Raw genomic sequence first — 16,986 nt, forward strand, 5'->3', positions numbered from 1 at the left:
TCCCACCATCTCGTGTAAATTCTGCGCCCCAACCGCCCAGCCGACCGGCGCCGCATTCCCGCCCCCTCCACACGTCTCAACGGCCGACGCTGGGAGCCTGCCTCCTCAGCCAACCGGCGTTCTAGCGCCCGTAAGTCCCTCCTCTTTATGCAAATAACCTCCGCAAGCTCCACAACCCCTGCGTTTTTTTTTTTTTTTTTTTTTTTTTTTTAAATAAGGACAGCTCGAAGTAAAGAGGAGTCGGGTAGAAGGTGCCCCGCCCATTATGCAAATAAAGGGGCGTGTCTAGCCGCGGAGGGAGGCGGGAGGTGGGGGGGCACTCCCGGGGGCGGCGGTTGCCCGGATGGGCCGTTAGTCGGAGCCCAGCCGCGGAGTGAGCGAGGGAGACGGGAGGAGCCGAACCCGGCGCCATCCGCCGCCATCCGCCCCCGCCCCACCGCCATCCCGCCCCGGGGAGCACCCAAGCCCCAGTCCCGGACCCCCGCGCACCCGGCCAGGTGAGTGTGGGTGAGCCGAGCGCTGACGCCCTTTTCCGGCGCGGGAGTGGTGGCGGTGGCGGTGGCGGCGGCGGCGGCGGCGGCGGCCGTGGCGGCGGGCAGGGGGGGAGGAGAAGCTGCCATTAGCCGCCGCCATTTTGTCCTCCTGCCGCCGGGCCTGCCTGCCCCTCCCCCTCCGGTACCTCTGCCCGGGCACCCGCATCTCCACCCCCTCTCTGAGTCCACCGCCTGCCCTAACCCACCCACCGTCCTGGCTCCATGGGACGACCCCTGCTCCTGGGCCTGTAACTTCCCACCCTCCGCTGTACTCCTGGCTGCTCGCCCCCATCTGTCGGCCCCCTCCCCCGCCGCCGCCGCCGTGGGGTGGGCCGCGCCCGATGGTTCTCCTGGAAGGTCTCTTTTCCTCCATATTGGACCCCCTCCCGTCACCCAGCGCTATAGTCTTCCCTTCTTGACGCCCCTTTTCGCGTCGAGTCACTCCCACTCTGAAACCCTGCTTTCATCTAGCATCTTTGCTTTCTGGATTCCTCAGTCTCCCCCCTTCTGCTTTTTCATTTTTCCTATTCCTTGTTCCCTCCTTTCTCCCCCAAACCCGTTTTTCTTTTTGGGTCTTTTGATACTACTTCTGCTCCACATCCTTCTTTGCCATTCCTGCTTTCATGTATTTCCCACCTGCTTTCGTATTCTCTTTTATTAGTTTTAGTCTGTTCACTCCATGAATCTTCTATACACTTTCATATATTTATTTTCACAGATTGGTCTCCTTGAGCACCTACAGAACTACCCCCATCCCCTCATCTCTATCCTGTCATAAAGTTCTCTGTCCCCAATTTGGCTTTCATCCTGGGCCTGTCTGGATTTCCCTGCTTTCTTCCCACCATTTCTCATCTCTTTATGCTATTCCCATCCATAGACAAGTACCTGGTCACTCTAGAATGAACTGTTAGATTGCGTGGCCTGCTTGGGGAGCAGGGGGCTATTAGGGAAAGAAATGACTGCTGGTGGACATTTTCTCATAGGGTAGGAAAATGAAGTTGGCTCTGGCCTTGGCCCTCTGGTGTCTGGCTCATGGTTACAGGGTTCTCTATATACAAGTGGTTCTATAATGCTTTGTTTTCCTCAGTTGTACATGTGGTAAACAAGAGCCCACCAGTATTTCATCTGGAGGCGATTTTTTCCAGGAGCCAAGATGGGAGCAAGTTTAGGAAAAGATGGAGTATTCCAAATACTTGGTTGTATAGTCTGGGCGTATGTAGAGTCCCAGTTGTTCCATGAGGATTTGTCTGGCACCAGGCCCCAGTCTGGCTGAGCAAGCTCATAAAATCCTTAAACTCCCAGCATACCTTCCTGCAAACCTTGCCAGATGGGACTTGAGGCTGCTGGGAATGGAACCTGGGGTGCAGGGCCTCGGGGCATGATGAGGGGGCTGGTGTCCAATAAGTGGGGAATCTAAAGCTCTGTCCCTTGCACGATGGAGTTGTATGCCTTTTTATGTTTTCTTCTGAGTCCTGGACTTGCTTGCCCCATTTTAAGTCTCTGAAATGATTTTGGTGGAGAGGAGATTATTGTGGGGATAATGAAGAGGCTGCTACCCTTGGTAAAATGGCACAAAGGACAGAGTATTTATACTAGGATGATAGTGGATTTTTATTTGGATTTCCTAGGCAGAGGTGTCTGGAGGAAATGAGGGAACGTGCATTTGGGCTACATGGGAGCTGAGTAGATTGTGGTTGCTTAAAGAGACTAGGAAGTTTTACATAGGCCATGGCCTGCTGAGTCTTGGGAAAGTTGCCATTGCCCGGCGTATGCCACCCCCAGCTGACCTTCCAAGCCTGAAAGTGGAAAACAAAGGCAGTGACCCCAATGTCTCACTAGTGCCGAAAGACGGAACAGGATGGGCAAGCAAACAGGAGCAGTCTGACCCCAAGAGGCTTGGGGGGCCTAGAGTGATGAGTGTTCTAACTTTGAACTTTGGGGGAGAATTGGGCTTGGTCTAGCCCAACCACATAAGAGACAGAGACAGAGGGCCATATAATCCGAGTCCCTAATGAGAATGAAAGGAAACTTCAGGCTTCTGTTATAGTCTGTAAAAGGGGCAGAGACTGAGATACTTGCTGTCTGGTCCACAGGCTCTGGCACGTTTTGGGGGAGGTGCCTGCAGGACCCAACATACTCAATGAGCTTCCAGCGCAATGTCCGATCGCTCGGGGCCGACTGCCAAGGGAAAGGATGGAAAGAAGTATTCCTCGCTCAACCTGTTTGATACGTATAAGGGCAAGTCCTTAGAGATCCAGAAACCCGCTGGTGAGGGTCCTGCAAAAATGCTTCTAATGGTTGGAAGCTAGGCATGAATGGGGTATATGTTTTAGAGCTCTTTGAAGGGAAGTGGCTGTAGTAGAGACATAAAAGACCAGAGGAGAGCCGAGTGTGGTGGCTGAAGCCTGTAATCCCAGCAACTCAAGAGGCTAAGGTGGGAGGGTCGCCTGAAGCCAGGAGTTTGAGACCAGCCTGGGCAACATAGTGAGACCCTGTCTCTTAAAAAAAATAATAAATAAGAAAAAACTAGCCAGGCATGATGTCACACACCTGTAGTCCCAGCCACTTAGGAGACTGAGGCAGGAGGATCGCTTGAGTTTGAGGTTGCAGTGAGCTACAGTGATGCCACTGTACTCCAGTCTGGGTGGGTGACAGAGTGGGACCTGGTCTCCTGGAAGAGGGGGAAAAAAAAAAAAAGACCAAAGGTACACTGGAGACTTCCCAACTTTACCTTGGGTCCCTTAGGGAGTAGGTGAACACCAATTGCCCTCCTACAAAGGCGTGTCTATGGTTCCTCATCTTTGGACACGTAAGAGTTGGAGGCAAAGAAACGTGGACTTGGAGAAGTCTGGGCCAGCTTGCTCCCCGCAGGCTCAAGATCAACCATCCCACATGGCAGCCTTGGATGTAATACATCTCAGCCTTCCTGATAGGGATTTCAGAGATTATAAAAGGCAGGGAAAGGGATGGCTTCTAAGAAGTTTGGAGAAAATAGGTAGTAAAACATTGAGGATGTATAAATGGGGCCTAGGGTGGGAGGCTGTCAGATTCTCCTATGTGAGGCATTTTTGACTCTGTCTTCACCTCTTTTCCAGTTGCCCCTCGCCATGGCCTGCAGAGTCTTGGGAAAGTTGCCATTGCCCGGCGTATGCCACCCCCAGCCAACCTTCCAAGCCTGAAAGCCGAGAACAAAGGCAATGACCCCAATGTCTCATTAGTGCCGAAAGACGGAACAGGATGGGCAAGCAAACAGGAGCAGTCCGACCCCAAGAGGTAGGCAGAGGCTTGGGGGGCCTAGAGTGATGAGTGTTTTAACTTTGAAGTTCAGGGGAGAAAGGGCTTGGTCTAGCCCAACCACATAAGAGACAGACAGAGGGAGGTACCTTTCCTATCTATTCCAGATTTCCTGTTCAATAACTAAGGAACAGTACCTTTAGCTTTCTGTCAGATGGAGAGAAAGCATCAGGAAACAGCCTATGCTGGATGACAAAATTAAAATATTTTATCCTGATATTTATAAATGATAGCAATGGGCCTGATTTCAGTCCCAGCTCTCCACCAGCTGGAGAAGTGAGGAAGGCATCTCGGGCTTGGGTAACCTTCCCATTCTGCCATCCCCTCAGTTCCGATGCCTCAACCGCTCAGCTGCCGGAATCGCAGCCACTGCCGGCTTCACAGACGCCTGCCTCCAACCAGCCGAAACGACCCCCAGCAGCCCCCGAGGTACCTGGAGAACTGGAGGGGTGGGGGGGGGGGAAATTGCTCATAGCTGTCCCATACCCGTCACCATTTATCATCTTTCTGCTTCTACAGAACACTCCTTCAGTTCCAAGCGGGGTAAAGTCCTGGGCACAAGCCAGCATCACCCATGGAGCACATGGAGATGGTGAGTGCAGGGCTGCTTAGGGCGCTGTGTTTGGGCACTGTGAGAGGCAGGAGCCCTGTACTGTACCTTCAGCAAAGTGTCCCATCGTCCACTTTGGCTACATCTTGGTCTACTAATACTCAGTTTTACGGAGCACATGAGCAAGTTTAAATCTCAATCTCATGTGAGGGAGTAGAGAGGCCCCAGAACTGACCTTGCTTCCTGAGGAATGAGCGCGTGTTACCTCCATAGGAGGTAACTTTGAAGTCAGGAACCCAACGATTTGATATCTGTCAGAGCCTTCCACTTTCACAGTGTGTCCTGGGTAAATGTGCATGTCTCCTGTTCTGCACCCCACCCCAACAGGTGGAAGGGCATCAAGCCTACTGTCGCGATTCTCTCGAGAGGAATTTCCGACCCTGCAGGCGGCTGGCGACCAGGACAAGGCTGCCAAGGAAAGGGAGTCTGCCGAACAGTCGTCTGGGCCCGGACCAAGCCTCCGCCCCCAGAGTGAGTAGCTGCCTTTTGGCCAGGACATTACCTCTTCCAGCTCACAGCTAAGCACTATCTTATTCACCTTCCTCCCCATCGATTTCAGCTATGTTCACTTGCCCCTGAGTCACTGATATCTTTCTCTGTCTTTTCCAAAATACAGATTCTACAACTTGGAGGGACGGAGGTGGGCGTGGCCCTGATGAACTGGAGGGCCTGGACTCCAAACTTCATCATGGTCATGATCCCCGGGGCGGGCTGCAGCCTTCAGGCCCACCCCAGTTCCCTCCCTACCGCGGAATGATGCCGCCCTTCGTGAGTTTGGATATTTTAGTTTGGAGTGATTTTGCTGGAAGCTGGAGAATTAGGAATCAGGACTTAGTCTTTGGAGGGGACAGCCAGAAAGCTAGGGGCCTGTGAGACAGAGGGAGGGGGAGGAGGATAGTTGAAGGAGCTGGCAGGCTATTTGACTGTCCCGCTGAGCAGCTACTGTTGGGCCCTTTTGCAGATGTATCCCCCATATCTCCCGTTCCCTCCGCCCTATGGACCCCAGGGGCCTTACCGATACCCCACTCCTGATGGGCCCAGGTGAGCAATCCAGGTCTGGGTTTATGGTTGGGGGTAGGGAAAGCCTATTGGGAAAGGAGATGGTTTTCTAGCCAGGAGGCTCAATCTTGTATGTGGTTGTACAATATGCCATCTTTTATTTTCTCTCTTATTTTCTTTTCCATACACAGCCGTTTCCCTCGTGTGGCAGGGCCCCGTGGCTCAGGGCCACCAATGCGCCTTGTAGAGCCTGTGGGTCGGCCTTCTATTCTTAAAGAGGATAATCTCAAAGAGTTTGATCAGTTGGACCAGGAGAATGATGATGGTTGGGCTGGTAAGTGGATACTAAGGGTCTGAAAAGGCAAAATCTGATGAAAAATGGGGGTCATGTGGAAGAAAAGCAGACATGGAAGGGTAGGGGAGATACATGGAGGGAAAGCAAGTCCTGGCACAGGACTGAGAGAAGTGAGAATGGCAAGACTCATAACTGGTGGGTCTTGACTTCAGAGGGAGGGGGTTGGGATTGGTAGTACATCCCACCATGTAGTTCCAGATCACTTCCTGTGTCCCGGAAAGAAATCTGAGTTTGGAGAGCAGAGTGCTTGGGTTACTCCTATTCATTTTTCCCTGCAGGGGCTCATGAAGAGGTCGACTATACTGAAAAGCTCAAGTTCAGCGATGAGGAAGACGGGCGAGACTCTGATGAGGAGGGAGCTGAGGGCCAGTAAGTTAGGGCCACCAGGGCAGAGAAGGGGACTTGGTTTTTCTCACAATAATATACTCTTTGAGGAGCTGGATTGCAGCTGATTTTAATTCCGCTGTTGATCTGCTCCCAGGAAGGATTCCCAATCAGCTGCTGGTGAGGAGCGGCCCCCTGAAGCAGACGGCAGAAAGGGCAGCTCCCCTGGCAGCGAACTGCCCCCTCCCAAGACGGCCTGGACAGACACCTCGAGGCCTCCAGAGACAGAGCCGGGGCCTCCTGCCCCAAAGCCTCCCCCACCCCCACCTCACCGGGGCCCTGCCGGGAACTGGGGCCCCCCTGGGGACTACCCAGTGAGTGTCTACAGTGAGGGATTGAGAGGGTCAGTTGTGGGAGATGAGTGTCAGCTGGGTAGTTGAAGCAGCCTCAGTAGAGCAAGCTGGAGGGAGGGCTGAAAAGGGGCTCCGTGAAAGGTGCAGGGCTGCAGAACAGCTCTGGAAAGCTTGAAAACATGGTTGGTCTTAGGGGAGTCCGCGTAAGAAGTGAGAGGAATTGGGATGCTAGTGAGGAAGAACAGGGAGGGGCCTGGCTGTTGGGATCTCTGACAGAGAGAGGGAACAGAGAAAAGACTCGGGGGTCGGGGGTGGGCGGGTGTTAGTGCACATCTGTAGTTCCAGCTACTTGGGAAGCTGAAGTGGGAGGGTCACTTGAGCCCAGAAGTTCTAGACCAGAAAACATAGTGAGACCTTGTCTCAAAAAAGAAAAAAAGACCAGGGTGATGAGTTTATCACCACCCAGAGAGGCCATCATCCCCCAGGGCCTGGTCCTTGCATGCTACAGCTAGACAGTTGATTGGTCTGTAAAAGAGATGGTAGAAAGCATAACGACTGACATCCCTGGCCCTGCTGGGTGTGCCCGTTGACAGGATCGTGGGGGCCCTCCCTGCAAGCCCCCAGCACCTGAAGATGAGGACGAGGCCTGGCGGCAGCGGCGAAAACAATCTTCATCTGAAATCTCCCTGGCGGTGGAGCGTGCCCGGAGACGGCGAGAGGAAGAAGAGCGGCGCATGCAGGAAGAGCGCCGGGCAGCCTGTGCTGAGAAGCTTAAGCGGCTGGATGAAAAGTTTGGGGCACCTGACAAGCGGCTCAAAGCAGAGCCTCCTGCCCCTCCTGCCCCTCCTGCCCCAGCTCCACCACCTGCAGTCCCCAAAGAACTCCCCGCACCTCCAGCTCCATCACCGGCACCAGCCCCAGCACCAGAGAAAGAACCTGAAGAGCCAGCACAGGCCCCTCCTGCCCAGTCCACCCCCGCTCCAGGTGTGGCTCCAGCTCCCACTCTGGTGAGTGGTGGTGGCAGTACCAGTAGCACCAGCAGTGGCAGCTTCGAAGCCAGCCCAGGTATGGAGATGGGGATAGGTACTACCAGGTGTCAGCTCTCTGCTTGGCTTGGAGGTGCAGGGTTGTAAGGATGGGAGTAAATGAAGCAGAAGGCAGCTGTTTCGGTTTATTGGACTGTCCATGGTGGTAGGGGAAGAGAGTCCCATCATTTGTGAGGTTATCTGAAAGAGAGAAGGTTTTATTATCTGAATTTCTGCGTAAGTTGTGATCTAAAACCATTTTCTGCAGGCCAAGACTGAAAAAAGTGTTATTTTGGTGATTTCGTAGGTTAATGCCTCCACTGTAGGCTCTTGAGAGGCCTTAAAGTGTTTTTATGGGTTTTAAACCAGAAGGGCTTTAATAGAACAGGTGTTGAATAGGATATCTCAGGGAGATGTGAGGGCTGATATTCATTCCTGGGATGTTCGTGGAATGTCTGTTGATGGTCTAGGTCACTGTGATTGTTCTTTTCTTCAATGCAGTGGGACCACAACTGCCCTCAAAAGAGGGTCCTGAACCACCAGAAGAGGTTCCTCCTCCTACCACACCCCCAGCCCCAAAGGTGGAATCCAAGGGTGATGGGGTTGGTCCCACCCGACAGCCCCCTAGCCAGGGCTTGGGCTACCCCAAATATCAGAAGTCGTTGCCTCCTCGTTTCCAGCGGCAGCAGCAGGTGAAATCGAGTTCCCCTCTAAGGGCTGCTTCTCTTCCTGGCTTCAAAATTTATCCCATCTATAAGTTGTTTTCTGGATCCCTTTGCCTCTTTGTCCAGTTTTGTCTCCATTATGTCACCCCATTTTCCATGGAGTCTGGGTTCTTGTCACATTTCTGCATTAGTGGTTTTTCTTTGCTGATTTCCTTTGTGTGCTTTGATGCCTGTCTCATCCTCTTTCCTTCTTCCCTAGGAGCAGCTCCTGAAACAGCAACAGCAGCAGCAATGGCAGCAGCATCAACAGGGCTCTGCCCCTCCTGCCGCAGTGCCCCCGTCACCACCACAGTCTGTGACCCTGGGGGCTGTGCCAGCTCCACAGGCTCCTCCACCCCCACCCAAGGCCCTGTACCCGGGTGCTCTGGGCCGGCCGCCGCCCATGCCCCCAATGAACTTTGATCCCCGTTGGATGATGATTCCTCCTTATGTGGACCCCCGGCTCCTCCAGGGCCGGCCCCCTCTGGACTTCTACCCTCCTGGAGTGCATCCCTCTGGTAGGGGGCCGTGGGAGAGGTGGGGAGCCCTTTAGTCCTGGGAGTTGTTGGCTATCAGGGTGTTACTGTGACCCTGGTGTGACAGGTTTTACCAATAAAGAGGGGAGGGCATGTGCTTGGCACTGCCCAGTTAGCTCTGTTGTGAGAATGGGCTTGGGGAAGACATAAGCAAGGGGCTTGGATTGGCCAGGGTTTATTTGGGGTGGGTTGATCCTTTCGTAGGGAAGCTGAGTGGATAACCCTGTTTCACAAGAGTGGGCAAGGCCCAGACCTCCTGGGGACAAAAGATGGAAGAGCTGACTAGACAGGGAGGACTAGGCTGGGGAGCTGCTTTTTGGGCTGGCGGTCCTGTGACGTGAAAAGGTTTGTTTTCCTTGTTCGTTTATTTGTTCAGGCCTAGTTCCCCGAGAGCGCTCAGACAGTGGGGGCTCAAGCTCAGAGCCATTTGACCGTCACGCACCCCCACTCTTACGGGAACGGGGCACCCCACCGGTAGATCCAAAGTTGGCCTGGGTAGGAGATGTCTTCACCACCACACCCACCGACCCCCGGCCACTTACTTCACCACTGCGTCAGGCTGCGGATGAGGACGACAAGGGGATGAGGTGAGTCTTGGTCGTGAGAAATGGGTGAGTTCTAGTGAAAGGATCTGGGCCTGAGAGAAAAGCACTTAGGATCTGTGGTAAGACGATAGTGATGAACAGGAAAGATCATAATATTAAGTTCTTTTCTCCCCTAGTTCTGGTATTCCGCGTCCTGAGATACTTTTCTTTTCTTTCTTCAGGAGTGAGACTCCTCCAGTACCTCCCCCGCCTCCGTATCTGGCCAGTTACCCAGGCTTTCCTGAGAATGGAGCCCCAGGGCCGTCAATCTCTCGCTTCCCTCTGGAGGAGCCAGCTCCCCCAGGGCCCCGTCCACTCCCCTGGCCCCCCGGCAGTGATGAGGCAGCCAAGATACAAGCTCCACCACCCAAGAAGGAGCCCCCCAAGGAGGAGACTGCACAGTTGACAGGGCCAGAAGCAGGCCGGAAGCCGGCCCGTGGAGTTGGAAGCGGGGGCCAAGGCCCCCCACCACCGCGCAGAGAGAGTCGCACAGAGACCCGCTGGGGCCCTCGCCCAGGCAGCAGTCGTCGGGGAATCCCTCCAGAGGAGCCAGGCGCCCCTCCCCGCCGGGCTGGGCCTATAAAGAAACCCCCGCCACCTGCAAAAGTTGAAGAGCTGCCTCCCAAGCCTCTCGAACAGGCGGATGAAACCCCCAAGGTCCCAAAGCCAGACCCTCTAAAGACACCCAAGGGGAAGCTAGGGGGCCCCAAGGAGACCCCCCCCAGTGGGAATCTTTCCCCTGCTCCAAGGCTTCGGAGAGACTATTCCTATGAACGAATGGGTCCTGCCTCCTGCCGGGGTCGGGGCCGAGGCGAGTATTTTGCCAGAGGGCGGGGTTTTCGGGGGACCTATGGAGGACGGGGGCGGGGAGCCCGAAGCCGAGAGTTCCGCAATTACCGAGAGTTCCGAGGAGATGATGGGCGTGGAGGTGGGGCAGGGGTACCAAACCACCCTCCTGCTCCCCGTGGCCGCACTGCCAGCGAGACCCGAAGCGAGGGTTCAGAGTATGAAGAAATCCCCAAGCGGCGCCGGCAGCGCGGCTCAGAAACAGGCAGTGAGACCCACGAGAGTGACCTGGCCCCCTCAGACAAGGAGGCTCCCCCACCCAAAGAGGGAGTACTCACTCAGGTCCCTCTTGCTCCCTTACCACCAGGAGCCCCACCCTCACCAGCCCCTGCCCGATTCTCTACTGCCCGGGGCGGGCGAGTCTTCACACCCAGAGGGGTGCCCTCGCGCCGGGGCCGAGGGGGAGGGCGGCCCCCTCCGGTTTGCCCAGGCTGGAGCCCTCCGACCAAGTCTCTGGCTCCCAAAAAACCTCCCACAGGCCCTTTGCCACAAAGTAAGGAGCCTTTGAAAGAGAAGTTGATCCCAGGGCCTCTGTCCCCAATGGCCCGGGGGGGCAGCGGTGGAGGTAGCACTGTGGGCATGGTCGGGGAAGACGGGGAACGACCCCGAAGGAGACGGCACGGGAGGGCTCAACAGCAGGACAAACCGCCTCGCTTCCGGAGGCTGAAACAGGAGCGCGAGAATGCAGCCAGAGGGGCCGAGGGCAAGCCTTCCTCCCTAGCCCTTCCAGCCTCCACTCCTGGCCCCGAGGAGGCCCTCGCAGCAGTCACAGTGCCCCCGCCACCTCGACAGGCAGCTGCCAAGTCTCCTGATCTGTCAAACCAGAACTCAGACCAAGCCAATGAGGAATGGGAGACTGCGTCAGAGAGTAGCGACTTTGCCAGTGAGCGCCGGGGGGACAAAGAGGCTCCCCCACCAGCGTTACTGACCCCCAAAGCTGTCGGAACTCCTGGGGGCAGTGGAGGTGGCCCTGGACCAGGCATTTCAACCATGTCCCGTGGAGATCTGAGCCAGAGAGCCAAGGATTTGAGTAAGCGGAGCTTCTCAAGTCAGCGGCCAGGCATGGAACGGCAGAACCGGCGCCCAGGCCCAGGGGGCAAGGCTGGCAGTGGTGGTGGCAGCAGTGGAGGTGGCAGCGGGGGATCTGGGGGAAGGACCGGGCCAGGACGAGGGGACAAGAGGAGCTGGCCCTCACCCAAGAACCGAAGGTGGGTAGGGACAGGCTATTGAAGCTCATGCCTAAGGTTTAAAAACTGGGGGAGGGGAAAGGTGAGTTTGGGTGCTGTGGAGTTGTGACCTGAGGGGACGTAGACTTAGAAGGGCACTAGGATTTCCACGTGTAGGTAAGGCAGCTGGAGAGCAGTCGACAGGGCGATAGAGTCAGAAGCACGCATGCGTGTGTTCCTTATTTGCTTTCCACTCTACAGACCTATGCGTTGGAAATTTAGAAGGGCCCAGAAACACCTGAGTAGGGGAGAGGATAGCCTGTAAGGGGGAGCAGTTGGAAAGCAGATACTTGACTTGTTCCGTTTTCTTCAGCCGGCCTCCAGAGGAGCGGGCCCCGGGGCTCCCCCTTCCTCCCCCGCCCCCCAGCAGCTCCGCTGTCTTCCGCCTGGACCGAGTTATCCACAGCAACCCTGCTGGCATCCAACAAGCTCTGGCCCAGCTTAGTAGCCGCCAAGGAAGTGTAACTGCACCAGGGGGACACCCAAGGCACAAGCCTGGGCCTCCCCAAGCCCCTCAGGGCCCTGCCCCTAGGCCCCCGACCCGTAACGAGCCCCAGAGGACCAGCAGCGGAGGCCTCAGTTCTGGTAAGCTGCGGTGGTTATGGGTGGGTCTCCGTTCCTGGAGAGGGTCGGGTGATGGGGGCAGAGTCTGGCCTGGGGGCTGCTGCTGGGTCTGTAGGCAGCAGGGGTGGAAGGGTCCCGAGGCAGAGTAGGGAGGAAAAGCCAGGGTCAGTGATACGGCAGGGCAGGTGCTGATGGTTCTTCTCTTTTCCCCAGACCCCAACTTTGAGGAGCCGGGGCCAACGGTGAGAGGGGTGGGCGGGAGTCCCCAGGATCCTGCCGGGGTTAATCCCTTCCCCCCCAAACGTCGGGAGCGGCCTTCTAGAAAGCCAGAGCTGCTGCAGGAGGTGAGGACGGGGTTTGAGATTGCTTCACTGCGCTCTTGGTCCTGAAAGTTCTTGGTTTTGTTTTCTCCATTCTCTTTCCCGTTTCTATCATTGAGTTTTTTTTTTTTTTTTTTTTTTTTTTTTTTTTTTTTGAGACAGAGTCTCACCCTGTTGCCCAGGCTAGAGTGAGTGCCGTGGCGTCAGCCTAGCTCACAGCAACCTCAAACTCCTGAGCTCAAGCGATCCTCCTGTCTCAGCCTCCCGAGTAGCTGGGACTACAGGCATGCGCCACCATGCCCGGCTAATTTTTTCTATATATATTTTTAGCTGTCCATATAATTTCTTTCTATTTTTAGTAGAGGTGGGGTCTCGCTCTTGCTCAGGCTGGTCTCGAACTCCTGAGCTCAAACGATCCGCCCACCTCGGCCTCCCAGAGTGCTAGGATTACAGGCGTGAGCCACCGCGCCCGGCCTATCATTGAGTTTTTATCCCAAATTCTCACTATCACACTTGTCTCTGGTATGTCTCCGTTGTCACCCCCACACCGCCCTCTTTCCCAGCTTCCTACGTTTCTCAGTCTCCACCTCATTCGTCTTTAGGAGTCTTTGCCACCTTCGCATAGTGCGGGATTCTTGGGCTCTAAGCCCGAGGGCCCAGGCCCTCAGGGAGAATCCAGAGATGCAGGAACAGAGGCCCTGACCCCTCACATCTGGAATCGGTTACATGGTGAGTAAAGCTGAGTGAAAGGAAAGGGTGTGGTGGAGGGCTGGAGTGAGATGGGCTTCAGAACTATCCTCCTCTCAATTTCTCTTCCTGGTCGGTGCGCCCTTCCCCAGCCGCTAGCCAGAAGAGTTACCGGCCCCGCTCCATGGAGCCCTGGATGGAGCCCCTGAGTCCTTTTGAGGATGTGGCTGGCACAGAGGTGAGGATGGGAGGGAGTGTCTGAGCTGGGAATTTTTGAGCATTGGCCATACTTCCCCCTCTGCTGGGTTCGAGTCGGGCTGTTCTCCCACTCGGTTGTCTCCTTTCTGCAGTTTTTCTATTTGTGTGCACGAGTCAGGTGTTGGGATGCTTTCGACCCTGACTTAACTAGCTCCTTCTCCACTCCTCTCAGATGAGTCAGTCTGACAGTGGGGTGGACCTGAGTGGGGATTCTCAGGTGTCATCAGGTCCCTGCAGCCAGCGAAGTTCCCCTGATGGAGGACTCAAGGGGACAGCAGAGGGACCCCCCAAGCGGCCTGGAGGCCCCTCACCCATGAATGCTGTTCCTTGTGAGGGTCCACCTGGCTCTGAACCCTCTGAACCTCCTAGGAGACGGCCACCTGCCCCCCACAATGGGGACAGAAAGGTAAAAAATCAAGAAAGGATTAGAAGAATGTATCCAGAAGTCTGATTTTGGCCCTGCCTTTGTCTAGACACCCCCACCTGTGATTTCTGGGGATCCCTTGATTTGGGCTTCGCTTTCCCTCCACCAACCCAGGAGCTGCCCCGGGAGCAGCCTCTGCCCCCTGGCCCCATTGGCACAGAACGATCACAGCGTACAGACCGAGGCCCAGAGCCTGGCCCCCTCCGGCCATCCCATCGACCTGGCCCCTTGGTCCAGTTTGGCACTAGTGACAAGGTCTGTGTGGGCTCCATCTGGGCATCCTGGGTCGGGTGGAGAGAAGGGAAGGGCCAGAGGTGAGACACAGAGGACCTATGTCTAAATTCTGGGACAATCTCCTCTGCCTTGTGATCACAGGATTCAGACTTACGCCTAGTGGTAGGAGACAGTTTAAAAGCAGAGCAAGAGCTGACGGCATCAGTCACAGAGGTAAGTGGGAGTAAGTTTGGTGGAAAGGCCTGAGACTTCTGAAGAAGACTGCTGGGAGTGACTTGGGCACCAAGGATGTCAGACATTGGCCTCTCCTTCCCAGGCCATTCCTATATCCCGAGACTGGGAGCTGCTCCCCAGTGCTTCAGCCTCGGCTGAGTCGCAGTCCAAGAACCTGGGTGCTGGGCACTGTGGCCCGGAGCCCAGCTCCTCCTCAGGCCAGCGCCTGTACCCTGAAGTCTTCTATGGCAGCCCTGGGCCTCCCAGTTCTCAGGTGGGCCCTGCTTCCCATCGCATGACCCCTTCGGTAAGTAAGCGTTCTTTTTTGCCTGCTATGTCTTATAATCAAGCCTAAGTTGTATAGTTGTAGAACACCATTTCTTTTATTGTCATTACATTTTCCACCTTATTTTTACTGTTGTGGGTGGGATGAGGATCTTTTCTCGAGCTGAGAAACTAGAGCTATTTCAACCCTGCTCTTCTGCAGGTCTCTGGAGGAGCCGTGGATTCTCAGTTACATCCAAACAGTGGCGGCTTCCGTCCTGGAACACCCTCACTGCACCCTTACAGGTAAGACTAGATTCCTGTGGACCTTAGAAGAAGATGGAGATAACATTTCAGGGCAAAGGAAGGAGAAGACACAGTTCTAGGGTACCAAAGACTAGTGAACTACGGCGTTGCTCAGACTAAAGGAGTAAATGGCTCTGGCTTCCTAATGCCTCTTCTCCCCCTCCCTGATTTCTTTCCAGATCACAGCCCCTATACCTTCCCCCAGGCCCAGCCCCTCCCTCGGCACTGCTCTCGGGGGTAGCCTTCAAGGGCCAGTTTCTGGATTTCTCTGCACTGCAAGCAACAGAGCTGGGGAAGTTACCGGCCGGAGGAGTTCTTTACCCTCCACCTTCCTTCCTCTACTCTCCAGCTTTCTGCCCCAGTCCTTTGCCTGACCCACCTTTGCTTCAGGTAAGAGATGGACAGGCATTAGGGCTTGGGAGTTAGGGTGCAGAGAAAGCAGGGAGTTGACATACTTCTTCCCCATTTCCAACAGGTACGCCAGGATCTGCCATCCCCTTCGGATTTTTATTCTACTCCTCTGCAGCCTGGTGGCCAAAGCGGCTTTCTCCCTTCAGGGGCCCCTGCCCAACAGGTACCCTCTATCTTCCCACTTCCCTTTCATTATTTCTTTGTCCAATCTCTGGCTTTTGTTTTGATTTTTCCTGGTTTTCTGACATTCCTCCCTGCTCACAACATTCATACCCAAATTTCTTGTTACAGATGCTTCTACCCATGGTAGACTCACAGCTGCCGGTGGTGAACTTTGGCTCCCTGCAGCCAGCACCGCCTCCTGCCCCACCCCCCCTTTCTCTGTTACCCGTGGGCCCTGCTCTGCAGCCCCCCAGCCTAGCTGTGCGGCCCCCACCTGCTCCTGCTACTCGGGTGCTGCCTTCACCTGCCAGGCCCTTCCCCGCTAGCTTGGGGCGAGCAGAGGTAAGGTGCAGCAGCTGAGGGCCGGGGAGCTGGAGTTAGGCATAGGGAGGCCGCGTCTCCAGACAGGAGGCTCATGGCATCTTTTTCCTTCAGTTGCACCCAGTGGAACTAAAGCCGTTCCAGGATTATCGAAAACTGAGCAGCAACCTTGGGGGACATGGGTCATCACGTACTCCCCCAACTGGAAGGTAACGGGGAGTGGGGATGCAGACTACTCCCCAAAGGGCTGGCTGGCTTTGGAACCAGGGGGTGGGTCCTAGGCTTGTCTTAAACACTTTTTCTCTTAGGTCCTTCTCTGGCTTCAATTCCCGCCTCAAGGCCCCACCTTCCACTTACAGCAGAGTCTTCCGCACCCAGCGCATCGACCTTTACCAGCAGGTGAAGGAGAAAACTTGGTGGCCCCCAAGTCTAAATTCAAGAGTTGCCACCTGAGTTCCTGTCCCTGACCTCCCACTATGACTTACTCTTTCACACGTGCCTGTCCCCTAGGCCTCCCAACCAGATGCCCTGCGCTGGATGCCGAAGCCTTGGGAGCGGACAGGGCCACCTTCTCGAGAAGGGCCTTCCCGACGGGCAGAGGAGCCTGGGTCCCCAGGGGACAGGGAGCCTGGGTTGCCCCCACCCCGCTGAGGGAGTTCCCCTGGCCCCCTATCCCCCGGGGCTTGTATATAGATTATAAATATATAAGGGGGAAAGGGGTAGGTGGGGAGGGGTTGTGGGGCTGGGGCCTCACTTCCCCTCCTCCCCCTTCCCCTGGTCCCCTATCCCTGGGGCCGTTTGTTAAAAAAGAGTAATAAAAGGATTTAAAAATTTTTCCAAAATCATTTGGGGGGATGGGTTGGTTGGTTGCATTGTTTTATAGCCTGGTGCTAAGGGATCTGTGGAGTAGTTTCAGTCGGGGAACTGTCTGTTACTTAATTCCAGTGATCTGTTACAACAGACTGCCTCAGAACATAGCCACGACCATTTTACGGATTTTAAAATTTTTGTGGGTTGGGAATTTGGACCGGGCTTAGCTGAGTAAACTGCTTCGTGAGCCAGTTGGTTACCAGTCTGCAGCCAGCACCTGGGCTGGTCCCCACATGGCTTCCTTCACACATCTGGAGCCTTTGTGGGACACCTGGAACTCTATTGGATTGTCATTGTCTTAACTAACCTGGGCTCTCCCGCAGGGTGTTAAGTCATCATACCTGTTAAATGACCCTGAACCAAGTGTTCCAAGAGGTCAAGGTGAAAGCTCCAGAGCTTAATGACCTGGCCATAGAATGTTTTGTCACTTTCTACTGGTCTGGCACCTCAAATAGCCGAAAGGGGAATGCACATCAACTGCCTGTCAAAGGGAACAGCAAAGAATTTGCAGCCATGGGACTTTGTTCCCTTTATAGCAGCAGTCCCCAACTTTTGGCACCAGG

The 16,986-nt window shown here is 55.2% G+C and overlaps 1 protein-coding gene and 1 non-coding gene across 4 annotated transcripts; both read left to right on the top strand.

Annotated features, from left to right (window-relative positions):
• The first annotated feature begins 353 nt into the window (after positions 1-353).
• Positions 354-16,384, top strand: PRRC2A (proline rich coiled-coil 2A). 3 transcript variants are annotated; one of them, XM_069488716.1, is made up of 31 exons: positions 354-497; positions 2,591-2,801; positions 3,629-3,806; positions 4,157-4,256; positions 4,347-4,419; positions 4,765-4,908; positions 5,054-5,205; positions 5,399-5,478; positions 5,628-5,770; positions 6,070-6,160; positions 6,273-6,489; positions 7,062-7,533; positions 7,995-8,185; positions 8,418-8,715; positions 9,110-9,320; positions 9,500-11,371; positions 11,703-11,974; positions 12,167-12,297; positions 12,876-13,002; positions 13,113-13,198; positions 13,391-13,624; positions 13,757-13,897; positions 14,018-14,089; positions 14,193-14,363; positions 14,577-14,659; positions 14,839-15,049; positions 15,135-15,233; positions 15,362-15,574; positions 15,668-15,762; positions 15,862-15,952; positions 16,064-16,384. In XM_069488716.1, the coding sequence occupies exons 2-31, from the start codon at positions 2,690-2,692 to the stop codon at positions 16,202-16,204; spliced, it is 6,501 nt and encodes a 2,166-aa protein (XP_069344817.1). In that variant the 5' UTR covers positions 354-497; positions 2,591-2,689; the 3' UTR covers positions 16,205-16,384. The 3 variants fall into 3 exon arrangements, with proteins under 3 accessions (XP_069344817.1, XP_069344816.1, XP_069344815.1); XM_069488715.1 differs by having other exon boundaries at positions 2,627-2,801; XM_069488714.1 differs by having other exon boundaries at positions 370-497; positions 2,627-2,801; positions 14,193-14,396; positions 16,064-16,351.
• On the top strand, positions 3,300-3,429 carry LOC138396199 (small nucleolar RNA SNORA38). Its single transcript, XR_011235664.1, has one exon. It is a non-coding gene; the product is annotated as a small nucleolar RNA SNORA38 (small nucleolar RNA).
• Positions 16,385-16,986: the final 602 nt, after the last annotated feature.

The sequence above is a fragment of the Eulemur rufifrons genome, chromosome 15 (assembly GCF_041146395.1).
Source record: "Eulemur rufifrons isolate Redbay chromosome 15, OSU_ERuf_1, whole genome shotgun sequence".
NCBI classification, from domain to species: Eukaryota; Metazoa; Chordata; class Mammalia; order Primates; family Lemuridae; genus Eulemur; species Eulemur rufifrons.

Bases quoted from the DNA above. Each gene is read 5' to 3' on its own strand.
- PRRC2A (XM_069488714.1), top strand. From the start codon at position 2,690: ATGTCCGATCGCTCGGGGCCGACTGCCAAGGGAAAGGATGGAAAGAAG. The intron at 5,771-6,069 runs GTAAGTGGATAC...TTTTCCCTGCAG, and splicing joins GAATGATGATGGTTGGGCTG to GGGCTCATGAAGAGGTCGAC. The intron at 13,003-13,112 runs GTGAGTAAAGCT...GCCCTTCCCCAG, and splicing joins CATCTGGAATCGGTTACATG to CCGCTAGCCAGAAGAGTTAC.